Source organism: Symphalangus syndactylus, chromosome 14 (genome assembly GCF_028878055.3).
Source record: "Symphalangus syndactylus isolate Jambi chromosome 14, NHGRI_mSymSyn1-v2.1_pri, whole genome shotgun sequence".
Classification (NCBI taxonomy): domain Eukaryota; kingdom Metazoa; phylum Chordata; class Mammalia; order Primates; family Hylobatidae; genus Symphalangus; species Symphalangus syndactylus.
This window is the reverse complement of record NC_072436.2, coordinates 24822046-24839847: the sequence shown is the minus strand read 5'-3', so window position 1 is coordinate 24839847 and position 17802 is coordinate 24822046. Positions and strand designations below refer to the sequence as shown.

Below are 17802 nucleotides of genomic sequence, written 5' to 3'. Positions count from 1 at the left end.
ACTGCTGTCTCATGGGCCTCTGCTAGCCCGGGCGGCTTCTTTGTGAACACAGAGCTAGGCACAGCCTCAAGCCATGCAGCCCACTGGATGCAGAGTTTAGCAGGCAAGCAATGCCTTTGAGCAAATAAGAAAAGTTTGCCTTTTCCTTTGGCCAGTCTCAGCTTCGTGCCACGTCTCATGGCTTGGCAATGTTAGGCCCGAATTTAGCTCCTACCAGCCCCTCTGGGCCAGCTGCTCTTGTACAGTGAGCACCTGCATCCCTGTACTGGGGGCCCTGCTCTTGCCTGGATGCAGCACGAGCCTTGAGGGGTAGCTGCTTCCATTCCTACCTCCTCAGATCCATTGTCCACCTGCAGCCAGAGTGAAGCACACACACACATGCGCACGCACACACACACACCCCTTCTCCCCTCCATGTATATCAATGCCCTCCCCTTGCTCTTGGAATAGAGTCCAAACTACCTAACCTAGATGACGGGCCCAGCGTGGCTGATCATCAATAGGTTAGCTAATCTTTGGAAGGGAAGTTTCCCTTCAATAGCATGTAAGTTGGTGTTCTGTTAGGTTTTGCTTTTGCTATCTTGTATATGTTGCGTCCTTGTAATCGGGCCCCTTGAGATTTCAGCACCACACCATGTTTCAGTGACTGAAATAATGAACATTCTGATCAGACCCTTGCTGGCTTGCACATGTTAACCACTTGCTTTTGGTCCAGTATTCCTTGTTCCCACAACATAATGATAAACTGCTCATGTACTGTTTCTTTCCCCAGCAGCAAGACATTCCTTCAGGGTCAGGAAAAGTTTGCAGAATGAATGAACGCCTTGAAGGACACTGTGACCAGCTGCTGACACCCAGAGGCCTGGTTTCTCAAAGTGTTATCTGAGACTGAGGAAACACAGACTTTTCCTCTCAATCTCCCTGAACTCCCCCTTCCTCACTCTCTAGCTGCATAAAAGCATTCTGCTGCTGCTTCTTTGTTGAACTGAATTTGAGAGATCTTGCTCTCCTGCCTTCTTGCTTTCGCCACATCGAATGAAACTTTATCTCCAAGCACCCATGTGTCAGTGTTTGGCATCAGCTCCATGTTGGGTACAAGAGCATGAATTTGGGCCTCCCCAACATTTGCAGTGCAAAATATTTAACAATAGGTGTGGCATAGCCTGTGACCAACAGCCAGAACACACACCAGCCACACACAGCCACACATGTCAGCCGAATATCAACCTTGCTAATGGCTGAAATGACCCCCAGACACGGGAAGTGCATGGCACACAACTGTTGACTGAATCAATGAATGGGTGTAGGTGGGGGTTGGTGAGGTGAGTGCAAGGAACTGCCAACAATCGATGCTTCGTGGACCAGGGAAACCTCAGCACGGAGAAGCCTAGCTGGGAAGGGCCTTGTTGCCAAGCGTGGGGACTCAGCCTCTGGCCAATCGTGACTGATTGCAGGGTGAAAGGCACAGTTCTCAGGCTCGTCGTATATGTGTACAGGGACCAGGGTGGATCATATATGTGGACAGGGACCGAGAGTACCAAGTGTGCCAGGTGGCAGAGAGAAGCTCCGGGCATAAACAGGCAAGAGAGGTGGCAGGCCTTCCAGAAGGGCAAGGGACCCCAGGCAGTTCCAGACCCTAAGTCTCCCCCTCCAGGCCATTCCCTTTGACTATAAAGGGGAATGCACACTGGGCTCCCTTCTGTGTTACAGCCCACCTCTTTGACCCTAGGGTTTATGATTACTGAACATTCAGGATCCAACCAATGAGGCAGCCAGCCTGCTTTCAAGGGGTGGGCAAGCCCAGGACGGTATCTCCTGGATGCCAGTGAGCGGCTGAGAGCTGAAGCTCCCTGGACACTCAAGGCTCTTGTGGTGACAGGTGAGGGGACTGGGTGGAAGGACAGTGCTCTGAGCATGCACCTTCCATGGGATCCAGAGGCTGGGCTGTTTTTTGTGCTTGGCTCTTATGCCACCTCAGCAACCTAAAAACTCACAATAAAGCTGGAGGGAGCGTTTCCTGAAACTTGTGTTGGACACAGGATTTCTACGATGTATGATCCCTAGAGAAGGACGAAAGGGTTGCACGTGTGGCCTGCCTGAGGTAGGTGCCCCCTCAATGCACAGAGAAGCTGAGAGAGCCAGAAAAAGGAAACAGAGGGAAGAGCAGTGGGTAGTTCATCTATCAGGGCTTTATAGAAGGTATTTTATTCAATCTTCACAACAACTCTAGAAGGTAGGTTTTCTTCTCCCCTGTTCTATAGATGAAGAAATGGAGGCTCAGAGAGGTTAAGTGACATGCCCAAGGTCACACAGCTAGAAAGGGATGGAACCAGATTCCAATGCAGGTCTTTCTGACTCTACTTTCTCCCAGTGGCAGAGGCCTGCTTCCTCATGGGCAAAAGCGGAAAGACACACCCTTGAGCAGGTCTCCCTGTTCCTGCAAGTCTGGGAGCCATGCAGGCACTCACATGATATTCTCTCTCTTCCCCAGGCCTGGCGTAAAGGTGTGTAGGGAGGCCTAGCTCTGTCTCCCAGACTTAGAGATTTCAGACACAGAAGTCTGTCCATGGCTCCTTATCACATCCGCAAATACCAGGAGAGCGACCGCCAGTGGGTCGTGGGCTTGCTCTCCCGGGGGATGGCCGAGCACATCCCAGCCACCTTCCGGCAATTGCTGAAGCTGCCTCGAAGCCTCCTACTCTTACTTGGGGGGCCCCTCGCCCTACTCCTGGTCTCTGGCTCCTGGCTTCTGGCCCTTGTGTTCAGCCTCAGCCTCCTCCCTGCCCTGTGGTTCCTTGCCAAAAAACCCTGGACGGAGTTTGTAGACATGACATTGCGCACAGACATGTCTGACATCACCAAATCCTACCTGAGTGAGCGTGGCTCCTGCTTCTGGGTGGCTGAGTCTGAAGAGAAGGTGGTGGGCATGGTAGGAGCTCTGCCTGTTGATGATCCCACCTTGAGGGAGAAGCGGTTGCAGCTGTTTCATCTCTTTGTAGACAGTGAGCACCGTCGTCAGGGGATAGCAAAAGCCCTGGCCAGGACTGTCCTCCAGTTTGCCCGGGACCAGGGCTACAGTGAAGTTGTCCTGGACACCAGCACCATCCAGCTCTCTGCCATGGCCCTCTACCAGAGCATGGGCTTCAAGAAGACGGGCCAGTCCTTCTTCTGCGTGTGGGCCAGGCTAGTGGCTCTTCCTACAGTTCATTTCATCTACCGCCTCCCTTCTTCTAAGGTAGGGAGTCTGTGATCTCTTTCTGTGTGTATTGGTCAGAAGAGAATCCATTCAGCTGTAGCAGCAAGCAGTCCCCAACCTTTCACTGCAATGACCTTTCAATGCAATAAAAGCTTATTGTCCATTCACATCTGAGTCCCATGTGATTGCTTGTGGGGTAGCTTCTGGGTTTCTGCTTCATTCATTCTTTTTGATTCCCATCTGTTTCATTTCTCTAGTGCCAGGATAATGTTGTATAAGAACAACCATAAAATGAAACAAATATTTACTTAGTTCATGAGTCTGAAGTCAGCACTTATGGCTGAGCTTGGCTGGGCAGTTCCTCTGGTCTCAGATTGCATTGTACAAATGCAGTGGGATTGGCTGAAAGACTAGGTCAATTGTGCTTTTTCGTTTTCCCTCAGGCTAGCTCAGGCATGGTTTCATAGAAATTGCAGAGGAGCAAAAACAAAAGCAGAAGCAAACAAATGTGTTTTCAAACTCCTGCATGTGTCACATCTTCCCCAAACTCAAGGAGAGAGGAACCTGCCTCTGTAGTGAGAAGGGCTGCAAAGTCACATAGCAAAAGGGTGGAGTGCAGCCTCGGGAGAAGAATTGGGGCCAGAGACACAATCAATCCACTCTAACTCTAGGGTCTCTGCGGAGGGAAGAAGGTGGCCTCTGAGGGGAGTGTAGGATTTACCATGGGCTAGACCTGGAAGTAGTATAACTCTTCCAGGGGATCATAACAGGATACTTGAGACTGGGTAATTTATAAGGAAAAGAGGTTTATTTCGTTCATGGTTTTGCAGGCTGTACAAAAAGCATAGTGCAGGCATCTGCTTCTGGTGAGGGCCTCAGGAATCTTTTACTCATGGTGGAAGCTGAAGGGGGAGCAGGTGTGTCACATGGTGAGACAGCAAGCAAGAGAGATGCTAGGTGCTTTCAAACAACCAGCTTACATGTGAACTAACAGAGCTAGAAGTCATTCATTACCACGGACAGAGCACCAAGCCATTCATGAGGAATCCACCCCTATGACCGAAACACCTCTCACTAGGCCCCACCACTAACATTAGGGGTCATATTTCGACATATTATTTGGAGAGAACAAACATCTAAACTATATCAGTCTGCCCCTTAACCCCAAATCTCATGTCATGTCACATTGCAAAATACAACCATCCCTTCCTAATAGTTCCCCAAAGTCTCAACTTGTTCCAGCATCAACTCAAAAGTCCAGAATCCATAGTTTCATCTGAGCCTCAAGGCAAATTCCTTCTACCTATGAGGCTGTTATATCAAAAACAAGTTACATACTTCCAAGATACAATTGTGTTACAGGTATTGGGTAGGCATTCCCATTCCAAAAGGGAGAAATTGGCCAAAAGAAAGAGGCAACAGGCCCCACACAAGTCTGAAACCCAACAGGGCAAACATTAAATCTGAAACTTCCAAAATCATTTTCCTTAACTCCATACTGGTGATAGGAGTGGGCTTTCAAGGCCTTAAGCAGCCCTGTCTCTATGGCTTTGCTGGGTGCAGCCCACATGGCTGCTCTCACAGGTTGGAATTGAATGCCTGTGGGTCTTCCACGCTGAGGTTGCAAGCTGCTGGTGACTCTGCCTTTCTGGTGTCTGGAGGGCGTTGGCCCCATTTCCACAGCTCCACTGGGCAATGTCCCAGTGGGGACTCTGTATGGGGGTTCCAACCCTATGTTTTCCCATGGCTCTGCCCTAGTACAGGCTCTCTGTGGGGTCTCTGCCCCTGTGGCAGGCTTCTGCTTGGGCAACCAGGCTTTTTGATACACCCTCTGAAATCTAGGTGGAACCTCCCAAGCCTCCTTCACTCTTGCATTTTGCAAGCTTGCAGACCTAAAACCATATGGAAGGCTGGGCATAGTGGCTCACACCTGTAATGCCAGTACTTTGGGAGGCTGACGCATGTGGATCACCTGAGGTCAGGAGTTGGAGACCAGCCTGACCAACATTGTGAAACCCCATCTCTACTAAAAATACAAAATTAGTTGGGCATGATGGTGCATGCCTGCAATCCCAGATACTTGGGATACTGAGGCAGGAGAATCGCTTGAACCCTGGAGGCAGAGGTTGCAGTGAGCCGAGATCGCACCATTGCATTCCAGCCTGGTGACAGGGCAAGACTGTCTCAAAAAAAGAAAAAAAAAAAAACCATATGGAAGCTCCCAAGGCTTAGGGCATATACCCTCTAAAGCAGTGGTCTGAGCTGCACCTGGGGCCCTTTGAGCCAAAGCTAGAGCTGGAGAAGCTGGGATGTGGGAAGTAGCATCCTGAGGTGACATAGGGCAATGGTGCCCTGGGCCTGGTCTCTGAAACCATTCAGTCCTCTAGGCCTGTGGGCCTGTGATAGGAGGGGCCTTCTGAAATGCCTCTGAGGCCTTTTCCCACTGTCTTGAATATTAACACTTGGCTCCCTTTTAGACATGCTAATGTCTCTAGCAAGTAGTTGCTCAGCAGGCTGCTTGGATTCCTCCTTGTCTACCACATGGCCAGGCTGCAAGTTTTATAAATATTTACACCCTCTTTCCATTTTAATTATAAGTTCCGTTAAAAGAAATCCATTAGACAAATTACATTTCACAGAGTTTAATTGATCAAGAAAAATAAATAATTTGCAAATTGGGCAGCCCTCAGAATCACAGCACACACAGACAGACACTAGGGATGCTGTGTTGTCAAAGCAAATTTGTGGACAGAAAAAAGAAAGTTACATACAGAAAATGGAAGTAAGGTACAGAAACAGCCAGACTGGTTACAGCTTGGTGTTTGCCTTATCTGAGCATGATTCAAACAGTCGGCTGCCTGTGAGTGGTTGACGTATGGCCAATGGGATTGGCTGAGACTCAGCTATTGCTAAAGAAGCATCCTCCTAAGTTAGGTTTTCAGTCTGCCTACCTACTAGTTACGTTACGGTTCACCCTTAAGGACTCAACTATGGGAATATGAAGGCTTCCTCAGGCCAGATTTGAATTTCATTTATCAATTCCCCTCTTTTGGTCAGACTCTCAATTTAGAGAAATTGATCAAAACTTTAGGCATTGATGCCACTCTCTCACTATTGTGAACTGTCTGTCTCAGTATGGAATTCACAAGTCTTTTTTTTTTTTTTTTTTCTGAGTCAAAGTCTCGCTCTGTCACCCAGGCTGGAGTACAGTGGCGCGATCTCAGCTTACTGCAAGCTCCGCCTCCTGGGTTCACGCCATTCTCCTGCCTCAGCCTCCCAAGCAGCTGGGACTACAGGCACCCACCACCATACTTAGCTAATTTTTTTTATATTTTTAGTAGAGACGAGGTTTCACCGTTTTAGCCAGGATGATCTTGATCTCCTGACCTCATGATCCGCCTGCCTCGGCCTCTCAAATTGCTGGGATTACAGGCATGAGCCATCATGCCCGGCCAGTTCACAAGTCTTTATTGGTGTGACTGTGAAGTTCACAAGTCACAGCTTCACACTAGGTGAATGATTCTTTACGTTCTTGCTGACCTAGTCGAAGTGAGACCATTCAGTTCTCAATGTATGGCTGCATACAAAACATTTAAGACTTGAGAGGATGCAGCACACCAGGGAACTATTATTATGACTATCAAGAGAATAATATCAAAATACCAAGGTGCACCCCTTAACAAGAGTTCTTATGAAATAAATGAAACCAACTTAAACAAGTCAAAGTTCAGGCAACATAGGCAGTTCAACAATATTAAAGTTTAATTGGTCATAGTTCTTGTTTGAAATGTGATAGCAATTAAGGACCATAGTTCACTGTAAAGTGGCCTGATTTAAAGACATAGCCATTTTCATTGTTACTCTGGTAACACAAGCCATACAAACCTGGACACCTACTAGAAGACATATAAAGACTAGAAACCTTTGGGAAACCCAAGCTTACCATCCACCATTTAGGGTGTCTACAAACCAGCTGTTAGTTGCTGCTGTAAACACACCATGTTTTCCTCTTGAGAGACTTCTTTACTGTATTTGGTGTCAGTGTCTAAAGAAACAGCAGTATCAGCCACCTCTACATTAAGCTTTCTGTAGTAACAAAATCAGGAGACAGATAAGTGCAGCATTCCATTTTGTTCAACACCAAACATAGACCCCAGCTTGAGTAAAAAGGAGATATGAAGCTGCATGATGTTCCGTTAACTGTAACATCTACCTTTTGTTTTTTTGTTTTGTTTTTTTTTTTTTTTTTTTTTTTTATTTTTGGGACAGGGTCTCGCCCTGTCACCCAGGCTGGAGTGCAGTGGGGTGATCTCAGGTCACTACAACCTCTGAATCCTGGGTTCAAGCGATTCTCCTACCTCAGTCTCCCAAGTAGCTGGGACTACAGGCACACGCCACCATGCCTGGCTAATTTTTTGTACTTAGTAGAGACGGAGTTTCACCACAGTGGGCAGGCTGGTCTCGAACTCCTGACCTCAGGCGATCCACCTGCCTTGGCCTCCCAAAGTGCTGGGATTACAGGCATGAGCCACTGCACCAGGCCACATCTACCTTCTGGAGAGTAGCTTCTACCTGTCTGAAACACGGGGATGTCTGATTGGCTATAAAATCCAAGACCCCAAATATGGATTAACTTTAGATTCCATACAACTAGTATCCCGCTACCACCAAGAGTGAGCCGCCCGGAACCCCAATGGAATCTTTCCTCAGTGGAAACTAGCTTATCTTTGTCCATTTCAAAGCTAGTACTAATTTCAGTTATTGACTATTTTGGCCTCCAATCATAAGAGCTGTTAGGAGAATTTTTATGTGAAACTATTCGAAAGGCAGGAGTGAGCCAGACCAAATAGCAAGATCTGAGCCAACAAAGAGGCAGAATGAAATATGCAGATTATCTACAGACCCAAAATAGGCCCTTGGTGGTTGAAAAACAGGGCCATCTAGTTGCATTTGAGAAGGGGTCAGTTACATTTGTTCATTAATAAATCTGCATAGCTGCTGAACAAAATCCATTGAGAAACTGACCTTTTTGTGCCCCCCTTACAGCATGTTGCAAGGGTTATAAAACACTTAGTAAAAAGAGACCCCGTTGAATTTAATCTGGTGACATTATACAAGCAATTACTTGCACTCACATAGGTAATTCCCGTATCTTAAGTGCATGATGCCTGAAAGCACAATATATCTTTTGCAGGCATCACTTGGACTGGTTTTCTATATTTTGGTAATGATCAGGTTATTAATTGAAACAGTTAAGGCAGGGTGTGGTGGCTCATGCCTGTAATCCCAGAACTTTGGGAAACCAAGGCTGGCAGATCACTTGAGGCCAGGAGGTTTGAGACCAGCCTGGCCAACGTAGAGAAACCCTGTCTCTACTAAAAATTCAAAAATCAGCTGGATGCGGTGGTGCATGCCTGTAGTCCCAGCTACTTGGGTGTCTGAGGCAGGAGAATCCCTTGAACCTGGGAGGTAGAGGCTGCAGTGAGCCAAGATCAGGTCACTGCACTCCAACCTTGGCAACAGAGTGAGACTGTCTCAAAAAAAAAAGAAAAAAAAAAAAGGAAAAGTTAAAGTGTTGCTTTTAATGAGTGCAGGGAAGCAAGTAGCAATGGTGTTCAGGATATCAAGGATAGCTTTCCATCCTTCCCTTGGAATTTGGGGGTGACTCTCATTGGGAACACGGAGAGGCATTGGCATTAGTGGAATTGTTTATTTTTTTTGGCAATAAACAACAAACCTAATAACCCACAAACTCTGGTTCTGTGCTAGAGCATACGCTCAAGCTAAAGCCATCCACTGGTTATGGTCTCACGGATTTTCCTGTAGGGAAAAAGAAAGAATTAGGGCAACAGGAAATGAGGAGAAAAGAAAAAACGTAAGGCTTTCATGATGATACAGGAGTCTTGATCTGTGATCTTGGGAAAGCTGTCCACAGCTAGAATGCCATCGGCTCTGGAGAGATATTTCCTTAGACAGCTTTACCTTAAAGTCTCCAGCACGTGTACAGTTCCAGGAGTCTGCAGAGGTCCTTTTGAGTTGTGAGGTGTGGACCCAAGTTTCAAGGCCCTGAAGCTTCGCTGCAGTGTAGGTGTTGAGAAGAACTCAGCATGGTCCCTTCCAAAGAGTTGTCAAGAGGAGCCTTCCTCTGATGTCATTTCCAGAAGACACAATCTGCAGGTTCTAGACTGTGGAAGGTTTGATTATCCTCAGTTGCTGGTGTTGAAAATCTTCCTTTATCTGGTGAAAGTACACTTTGGTATAATGGCCTTGCAGTACTTACTCATATCAGAATTTAGGAGACAGAAAGATGCGTGAGGTTTTACTACTGGGGCATAGGCCTTCTAGTGACTATTTCATAAGGGGTCCACTTATGTTTTTAAGTGAGAGTGGATCTGATTGCCATTAAATCCAATGATAGTACCTTTGGCCAAGGCAACCCAACTGATTCAGTTAACTTTGCAATTTCAGTTTTAATATGCCATTTGTTCTTTCAACCTTTTCAGAAGACTGAGGGCGATTGGGACAATGGTGGTGCCACTGTGTCCATAACACCTTGTTTAACTGCTTTATAACTTCCCTAATAAAATGAATTCCCCCATTGCTGGGGATTTTTCCAGGGATGTTCCATAAAGGAAACACATTTTCTAATATTTTCTTAGCTACTGTCACAGCATCAGCTTTCCTACACAGGAAGGCCTCTACCCAACCAGAAAACATGGAAACTATTACAAGAACATACTGAGACCCCCATTGAGGGTGGCAACTGAATGAAGTCCATCTATAATTGTTCAAATGGTCCATTAGGTGGTGAAAATACAATATATCACCTGAATCTTTTGTTTTTCCAGGACTATGGTTTGACAAGCCAACACTGGTTATAAAATATTCTAGCAGGCTCAGCGCAGTGGCTCACGCCTGTAATCCCAGCACTTTGGGAGGCCGAGGCAGGTGGATCACAAGGTCAGGAGATTGAGACCATCCTGGGTAACATGGTGAAACCCCATCTCTACTAAAAATAAAAAAAATTAGCCGGGCATGGTGGCACACACCTGTAGTCCCAGCTACTTGGGAGGCTGAGGAAGGAGAATCACTTGAACCAGGGAGGCGGAGGGTGCAGTGAGCTGCGATCACAACACTGCACTCCACCCTGGGTGACACAGTGAGACTCCATCTCAAAAAAAAAAAAAAGTATATTCTAGCAATTTTGGAACAGTTATCCCACAAGTACTTTTTCACAATTTGGATGAATTTTTCTGTTCCATGATGAGTTGTAGAGTACAGAGCTTTTGACAATAGAAGCTTCAAAGACTCAGGAAAGACCAGGCAGCCATCTAGGCCCTCTGCAAGTTTGCGCTTAATATTGAATTTATATCCTTTTAGATACTAGTTTTGTTTTTCCAAATCAGGTGCTTTGCATTGTTTATTAAATATGTCATTGTAAGGTAGTTGGCTTCAATTAATCTTATGGAGTTCATTCCGATTTCATATCCTAACAGTTTCAGTGCTAGTTGATTTAGCATAACAATCTGTTAAGCATTCCCTTGATATTCAGATTCAGTTCTGGAGGTATGAGCTTCAATCAATAACAGCAGTCTAGGAGTTTATCTAATTGGAGTCCATTTTTGATGGTGGTCCCACTAGAAGTGAGAAACCCTTAGAGTTTCCATATCATGCCAAAATCATGTACTACTCCTAAAGCGTATCTACTAGCTATCTAAATACTTACTGATTTGTCTTTAGCTATATGACAAGCTTGGGTGAGGGCAAAAATCTTCGAGGGTTAAGCTGACTTATAGAGCTTAGACTAATAGAGCTAATAGAGGAAGGGGACCCTTCTCTATTAACTCATTTTGGTGGTAACAGCATATCCTAGTTGATATTTTCCTTCTGAGCTTAGGACTCATCAACGAAAATGTTAACTCAGGATTGTCCAGTGGACTAACTTGTAAATCAACATGAGGGGCCACTATTTCTGATGCTACACTTACGCAACTGTGGTCTTCACCATCATCAGGCAGCAGTAATAGAGTGGCATGGTTAAGTAAATTGCAGTGTTTTAGATAGAGATTAGAAGGAGATAGAGTATTTCATAAGATGATAGTCTACTTACTAAAAAATGCTGGGTTTGGGTGGAATTTAGCATGTGGGACTTCCAAATTAAGTTCATTTCCTAAAACCAGATCAGCTGAAGCTTCTTTCAGCCTGGTTGCTGCTGCTACTGCTTTTAAACAGGATATACCTTAGCTACTGGGTCTAATTGCAGGCTATAATATGCAATGGGCCTATGTTTCTCCCCATGTTCCTGGGTAAGACTCCCAAATGCCTGATTATTACTTTCATGAGTCAATTAGGTAAACAGTTTACTGCAATTTGGAAGTCCTAAAGCTGGAGGCTGATATAAGGTCAATTTTATTTAGCTAAAAGCCTGCTCATGACTATCATCCCAAGGTAAAGGCTCTGGTACAGCATTTTTTAGGGAGCTCATACAATGGTGAGGTTATTAAGGAAAAATTCAGAACCCAGGAATTTTATATCCCGCAAGTCTAAGAATATATCCTGCAAGTCCAAGAAAATATCCTGCAAGTCCAAGAAAACCTCTTAATTATCTTTTGGTTGCAGGCAAAGGAAAATTTTGAATAGTTTTTAACTTTTTAGGTGAGAGGGAAATCCCTTCAAGTCATGTCCCAAATAATGGACTTTTTTTCCCCTTGAAAACTGACGTTTTTCTATTGAAGCTTTGTGACCTTGATGTGTGAGTTGCTGTAAAAGGTAAACTGAGTCCATTTCAGGGTACTCTTTAGTGGGAGAGCATACAATAAGTCATCTACATACTGAATGAGAGTAGAATTTTGAAGAAACTATAATGTCATAAAGTCCTGATGCAATGCCTGGGAAAATACAAAGAGGCTTCGGTAAACCCTTGCGGCATCACAGTCCATTTCCAAGTGAAGGCAAACAAGCATAGACTCTCCTTATGAACTGGATTGCAAGAAAAAGGCTGAGCAGAGATCTAATATTGTGAACCACTTAAGAATCAGCATATATCTTGGATAATAAAGTATTAGGATTTGGAACTATAGGAAACCTTGCTACTACAATTTTGTTAACTGCCAATAAACCTTGAACAAATCTTCAACCTCATCCATTTAGTTTATTTTAACCAGTAGGATTGGAGTGTTACAAGGGCTGCTGCATAGAATTATAAATCCCTGTTTAATTAAATCTTCTACAATTGGCGAGAGCCCTTGAATTGCTTCTAGTTTTCGTAGATATTGGGTAATTTAGGCAAAAGTTTACAGTGGTCTATTTGGACGTTAATAGGTCCCACACTTTAAATTCTTCCTGTATCAGTTGAGGAAGAGGCCCATAAACATTCAGGTATTTTTGGAAGATCAGGCATTACAGGCCTGAGTTTCAATCTTATTAATTTCTGCCTATAGAGAGCATTAACAATTCTGGTTCAGGAGAATCAGGAAACTGATTCTTATTCCAAGGAAAATTTTACACCCTCTCCACTTTTTAAATTTTTTTAATTTAAAAAATTTCAATAGTTTTGGGAGTACAGGTGGTTTTTTGGTTACATGGACAAGTTCTTTAGTGGTGATTTCTGAGATTTTAGTGCACCCATTTCCCAAGCAGTGTACTCTGTACCCAATATATAGTCTTCTATGCCCTTTCAGCTTTGAAAGTAAATCTCCCCCTAGCAAACTTGCTGGAGCAGTATCACCTAGTACAAAAGTGTGATTTTCTGAAAAATGCCCCAACGTCAGTTGGATGGGTCCAGATATGGGAACCCCTTGAATTTGATTTGAAACTCCCACCACAGAAATAGCCTCTTTAACTCTGAGGGATCTGTTGGCTTATGAAAGTGTGTTTTATGATAGTGGCAGATAAGGTAGCTCCGGTATCCACCAAGACTATACATGAGTCCCCATTTATTGTAACCTCTGTTTCTCCATATTCTTTTAAGGGTATTATGAGGAGTAATATACTGGCAAATCCATCAGAGCCGCTTCAATGCTGATTATCTTCAGGAGAGCTAAGGTCTCTTGTGCTCCCTCTAGTGGTTAACTCAGACTGGCCTAAAGGGAGGGTAATTGGTGGACTGGTATAAAAGGGCACAATCCCTTTTCCACTGTCCTGGTTGTTTGCAATAAGGCAGACATCGTAGGGTGAAGAATTTCTTGCTCTAACACCTCTTGGTTGTGATTTAAAATGAGAATGAGAAGATCCCTTTGGTCTTGGCCCCTGTAACTGTTGTAATTGAAGAGCCATAAGCTTGTTAGCCTTTTGGGTTTTTTCTTGCTCTACAGTCCTCTCAAAATGTTCAGCTAGAGCCACCAATTCAGTCATGGCTGTAACTTCCCATCCCAGTTCAGGTTTTCTAATTAAATTTCTAAGTTCGGGATGAAGTCCATTTATAAACAGAGTAGTTAATACCATTTCAGTCCCTGCAGGAGATACTCCTTGCTAGTACTTTGAGCCCAGAATGTTTCACATTATTTCGAAGCAAGTTCTGTAATCTGACACTAGTTCATTCTTTTTTTGGTTTACAAGATTGTATGATGTACCAATCAACTTTTGTGGAAAAAATTTGGTATTTGAATTTAAAAGATTTTCAGCACATTTTTTTCCTTTTTTTTTTTTGAGACAGGGTCTTGCTCTGCTACCCAGGCTGGAGTGCAGTGGCACAGTCATGGCTCACAGTAGCCTCAAGCTCCCAGGCTCAGGTGATCCTCCCACTTTAGCCTCATAAGTAGCTGGGTCTACAGGCATGTGCCATCATGCCCAGCTAACTTTCTGTACTTTTTGTATAGACAGGGTTTTGCCATGTTGCCCAGGCTGGGATTTGCAGCAACATTTCTAGCTCCTGTTGGGCGTTCTCATGAGGAGGTTTTGGAGGGGGGTGGGCGGAGGCGGGGTCTTTAATATCTTCCCAGGTTTGTTCCATTCTGCTGCTGCCATCCATTTTTGAGCTTCACCAGGCCTCCACATCATATGAATAAATTGTCATATGAACCTTTGTCAGGGAGTCCTGGATCATAATCTCCTATGAGGATTCTAAACTCCTCAGGCAATTTTTGAGGATTTTCTCTTAGATCAGGGAAGTCTTCTACAATAGCTCTAAGTTTTGGACCATGGAGTGAAAGTGGTTACAGCAGGCAGGCCTGGATAATCAGAAGGTCTTCCTTTGTGAGGCGTACATATAATTCCTCCTTTTTCATCATCTTCAGAGTGAAAGGTTAATTTAGCAAAAAGGTTAGTAGACTCAGAGTACGTAGGTAGAGACAAGGAAAAGAAACAGTTGGGGTGAATTCAGGCAGAGTACAGTTCTCTTTCATCATGTCCTTAGTCTGTTGCTTAAGCTGTTCATTTGCTTTTGCAAAGAATCTTTTAAGGAGGCAATTTTTCATTCGTTTAGTCTTTTAGAGGCTCCCATGTGCCAATGAAAGACTATATCCCACTGTTTTTGTGGGGTTTTGATCCCCCTTTTTTCTAATATGCCTTGCAAATAAACAATTTTATACAAATTAAAACTTCCCTATTGTGGCCATCTTTTCTCTACTAAGGTTAATCTATTTTTCTAAAAATGCACAAGTTCTGGGCCCATAATTTTATATATAAAATTAGATGGAGTCCCAGAAGGTAGATTCCTAGAATCTTTGGATTGAGACAAACCCATTATCAAAAAAAAAAAAAAAAGAAAGAAAAAAGTGCCTACCAGAGGTCTGAGGCTCTAACAGAACCCAATCCATTTAATTATTGATTCAAATTTGATCCTGAACCCAGTCCACTTAAATATTGCTCCAATAAACTTGGAGAGCTCCAATTAGAACACAAATTAGTGGAGCTCCGAATCCAAGAGAAAACCCATCTACAACCTCCAGTTACAATCAAGAGAGCAGTGAGCACAACTGGCCTGGTCACCTGGTGTTCCTGGAGGTCACCAGAGTTTTACTTCAAATTGCACTTCCAACACCAGAGCTGTTAAAACAAAAACCTTATAAAAACTAAAAGACTTATAAAACTTTTATAAATTTATAAAAACAAATTTAACAGAATTTAATTGAGAAGAAAAAGAAAAAAGACGATTCGCAAATCAGGCAATCCCTAGAATCACAGCAGATTCAGAGCAACACCAGAGATGCTATGTTGTCGAAAAAAACTTGAATGCTTTGCTGCTTAGAAATTTCTTCTACCAGATACAATAAGTCATTACTCTTAAGTTCAGCCTTCCACAAAGCCCTAGGACATAGATACAATGCAGTCAAGTTCTTTGCTAGGGCATAACAAGGGTGAACTTTGCTCCAGTTCCCCATAACTTCCTCATTTCCATCTGAGACCTCATCAGGCTGGCCTTTACTGTACATATTTCCATCCACATTTGGTTACAATCACTTAACAAATCTCTAAGAAGGTCCAAACCTTTTCTTATCTTTCTGTCTTCTGGGCCCTCCAGACTCTTCCAACTGCTGCCCGATAACCCAGTTCCAAAGCCACTTCCACATTTTCAGATATCTTTATAGCAACACCCTACTCCTCAGTACCAACTTTCTGTGATAGTCTATTTTGCATTGCTATAAAGAAATATCTGAGACTGGGTAATTTATAATGAAAAGAGGTTTATTTGAATCACAGTTTTTCAGGCTGTACAAGAATCACACTGCTGGCATCTGCCTCTGGTGAGGGCCTCAGGAAGCTTTTACTCATGGGGAAGGGTGAAAGGGGAGCAGGTGTGTCACATGGCAAGAGAGGGAACCAGAGAGATGCCAGGCTTTTTAAACAACCAGCTCTCACATGAACTAATAGAGCAACAACTCAGTCATGAGAAGGGCACCAAACCATTCAGGAGAGATCCACTTCTTATGACCTAAACACCTCCTACTAGGTCCAACCTCCAACATTAGGGGTCACATTTCAACATGAGATTTGAAGACAACAAATATCCAGACTGTATCTACCTTCTAGAGGGGACAGGGCTTCTGCTCCTGGAAATTCAGACCCAGGAATAGGACCTGGCATTCTTCTGTTCCATCTTCTGCCCACTCCCCAGCCACACAGAGCTACTGCTACTTCTTCAATACCTGAAGCTCTCTTTCTGCTTGAGACCTTGGGCCATGCTGTTCCTTTTGCCTGGAACATTCTTATCCCCACCCCATCCCCTTGTTAGTTCAGTAACTCCCTAGCTTCTGAGCCAGGAGGAAGCAGTTCATGCTGTTTTTTTTCTCCCCCCAGCAGTTATTGTAATTTAGTCCTTTGCTACTCAAAGTGTGATCCCCAGACCAGTGCAGCAACCTTGCCTAGAAGTGTATTAAAAATAAGTGTGGGGTCAGCTGGGCGCGGTGGCTCACGCCTGTAATCCCAGCACTTTGGGAGGCAGATCACCTGAGGTCCGGAGTTCAAGACCAGCCTGACCAACATGGAGAAACACCGTGTCTACTAAAAATACAAAATTAGGTGGGCGTGGTGGCGCATGTCTGTAATCCCAGCTACTCCAGAAGCTGAGGCAGGAGAATGGCTTGAACCCGGGAGGCGGAGGTTGCTTTGAGCCGAGATTGCGCCACTGCACTCCAGCCTGGGCAACAAGAGTGAAACTCCATCTCAAAAAAAAAAAAAAAAAAAAAAAAAAGTGGGAATCTATGGCCATACCACCCTGAACGCACCCAATCTTGTCTGATCTCAAAAAATAAGTGTGGGTACGACGTTTATTATGCCCACAAGATTTACATTAGCAAAACAGTATCAATCTTGCACAGCTTCTTCCTAAATGCAACACAGCGGCCACCCTCCCATGAGGCAGATAAATTCAGGTGTTTCCTCTGCTGGTCGACGCTCCCATTGCCTGAGCATCGATGGGCAGTGCTGATTTGCTGATGGTCAGGGAGACAAGAGGGACCAGCTGCCCTGACTGGTGCTCATCTTCCTTGGACCAAGTCCACACTCACTGCCAAGGGAGTTAAAAGCTCTTCTTTCCTGGAGGACTCAGATAGGAAGCCTAAAGCTGTAGGAGGGAATGCGTGTGTGTTTGTGAATGGGGGAGGGTATTATTGGGGCAAGATAGTGGGCTCATGGTAACAAGAAGTTAAACTGGAACTTCACGCTGAGGCACTGGATATAATAGGTAAGAAATTTTGCTGTGAGATGTGACACCAAAATGAGGAAATGCCAAAGGAGGCTGTCAAGGACAGTTTGGGGTTGCCAGGGTTTGAGGGGAAGGGGATGTGAGGAGTGATGGCTCCATGACGACAGGTTTCCTTCCTGGGTAATGAAAATGTTTTGCGGCTTGATATGGGTGTTGCTTGCAAAACACTGTGAATGTACCAAATGGCAGGGAACTGTACACTTGAAAATGGCTAACTGTATGTTACGTAAATTTTGTCTCCAAGTATTGGGAAAAAAGAAGAGTTTAGGTGGCTCTAAAACTCACAAGGAGTATAAGAAGGGTTAGAGAAGACATTTAGAGATTTTTTTATGGGGAGAGTTGCTGCTGTGCTGAATCTGCCCTCAACTAGCTCCAGCCAAGGGGCCAATGGGTGGTGCCACTGTGACCCCCAGACAGCTTCTTGGCCAAGGTGATTCCAAGTCCTCCTCTGCCAGGGAGCAAC

At 44.5% G+C, this 17802-nt stretch overlaps 2 protein-coding genes across 2 annotated transcripts in view; one reads left to right on the top strand and one right to left on the bottom strand.

The window, feature by feature from the left end:
- The first annotated feature begins 1427 nt into the window (after positions 1-1427).
- Positions 1428-4080, top strand: NAT8 (N-acetyltransferase 8 (putative)). The gene is made up of 2 exons (XM_055242949.2): positions 1428-1879; positions 2492-4080. Exon 2 carries the CDS (start codon positions 2567-2569, stop codon positions 3248-3250), a length of 684 nt encoding a protein of 227 aa, XP_055098924.1. The 5' UTR covers positions 1428-1879; positions 2492-2566; the 3' UTR covers positions 3251-4080.
- A 1742-nt stretch (positions 4081-5822) lies between these two features.
- The window catches only part of ALMS1 (ALMS1 centrosome and basal body associated protein), a 234530-nt gene continuing 222550 nt past the window's right edge, over positions 5823-17802 (bottom strand). Inside the window, exon 25 of the transcript XR_010115578.1 lies at positions 5823-17198. The gene's annotated coding sequence lies outside the window, so the exon portion shown is untranslated. The remainder of the gene's footprint in view (positions 17199-17802) is intronic.

Bases quoted from the DNA above. Each gene is read 5' to 3' on its own strand.
- NAT8 (XM_055242949.2), top strand. From the start codon at position 2,567: ATGGCTCCTTATCACATCCGCAAATACCAGGAGAGCGACCGCCAGTGG.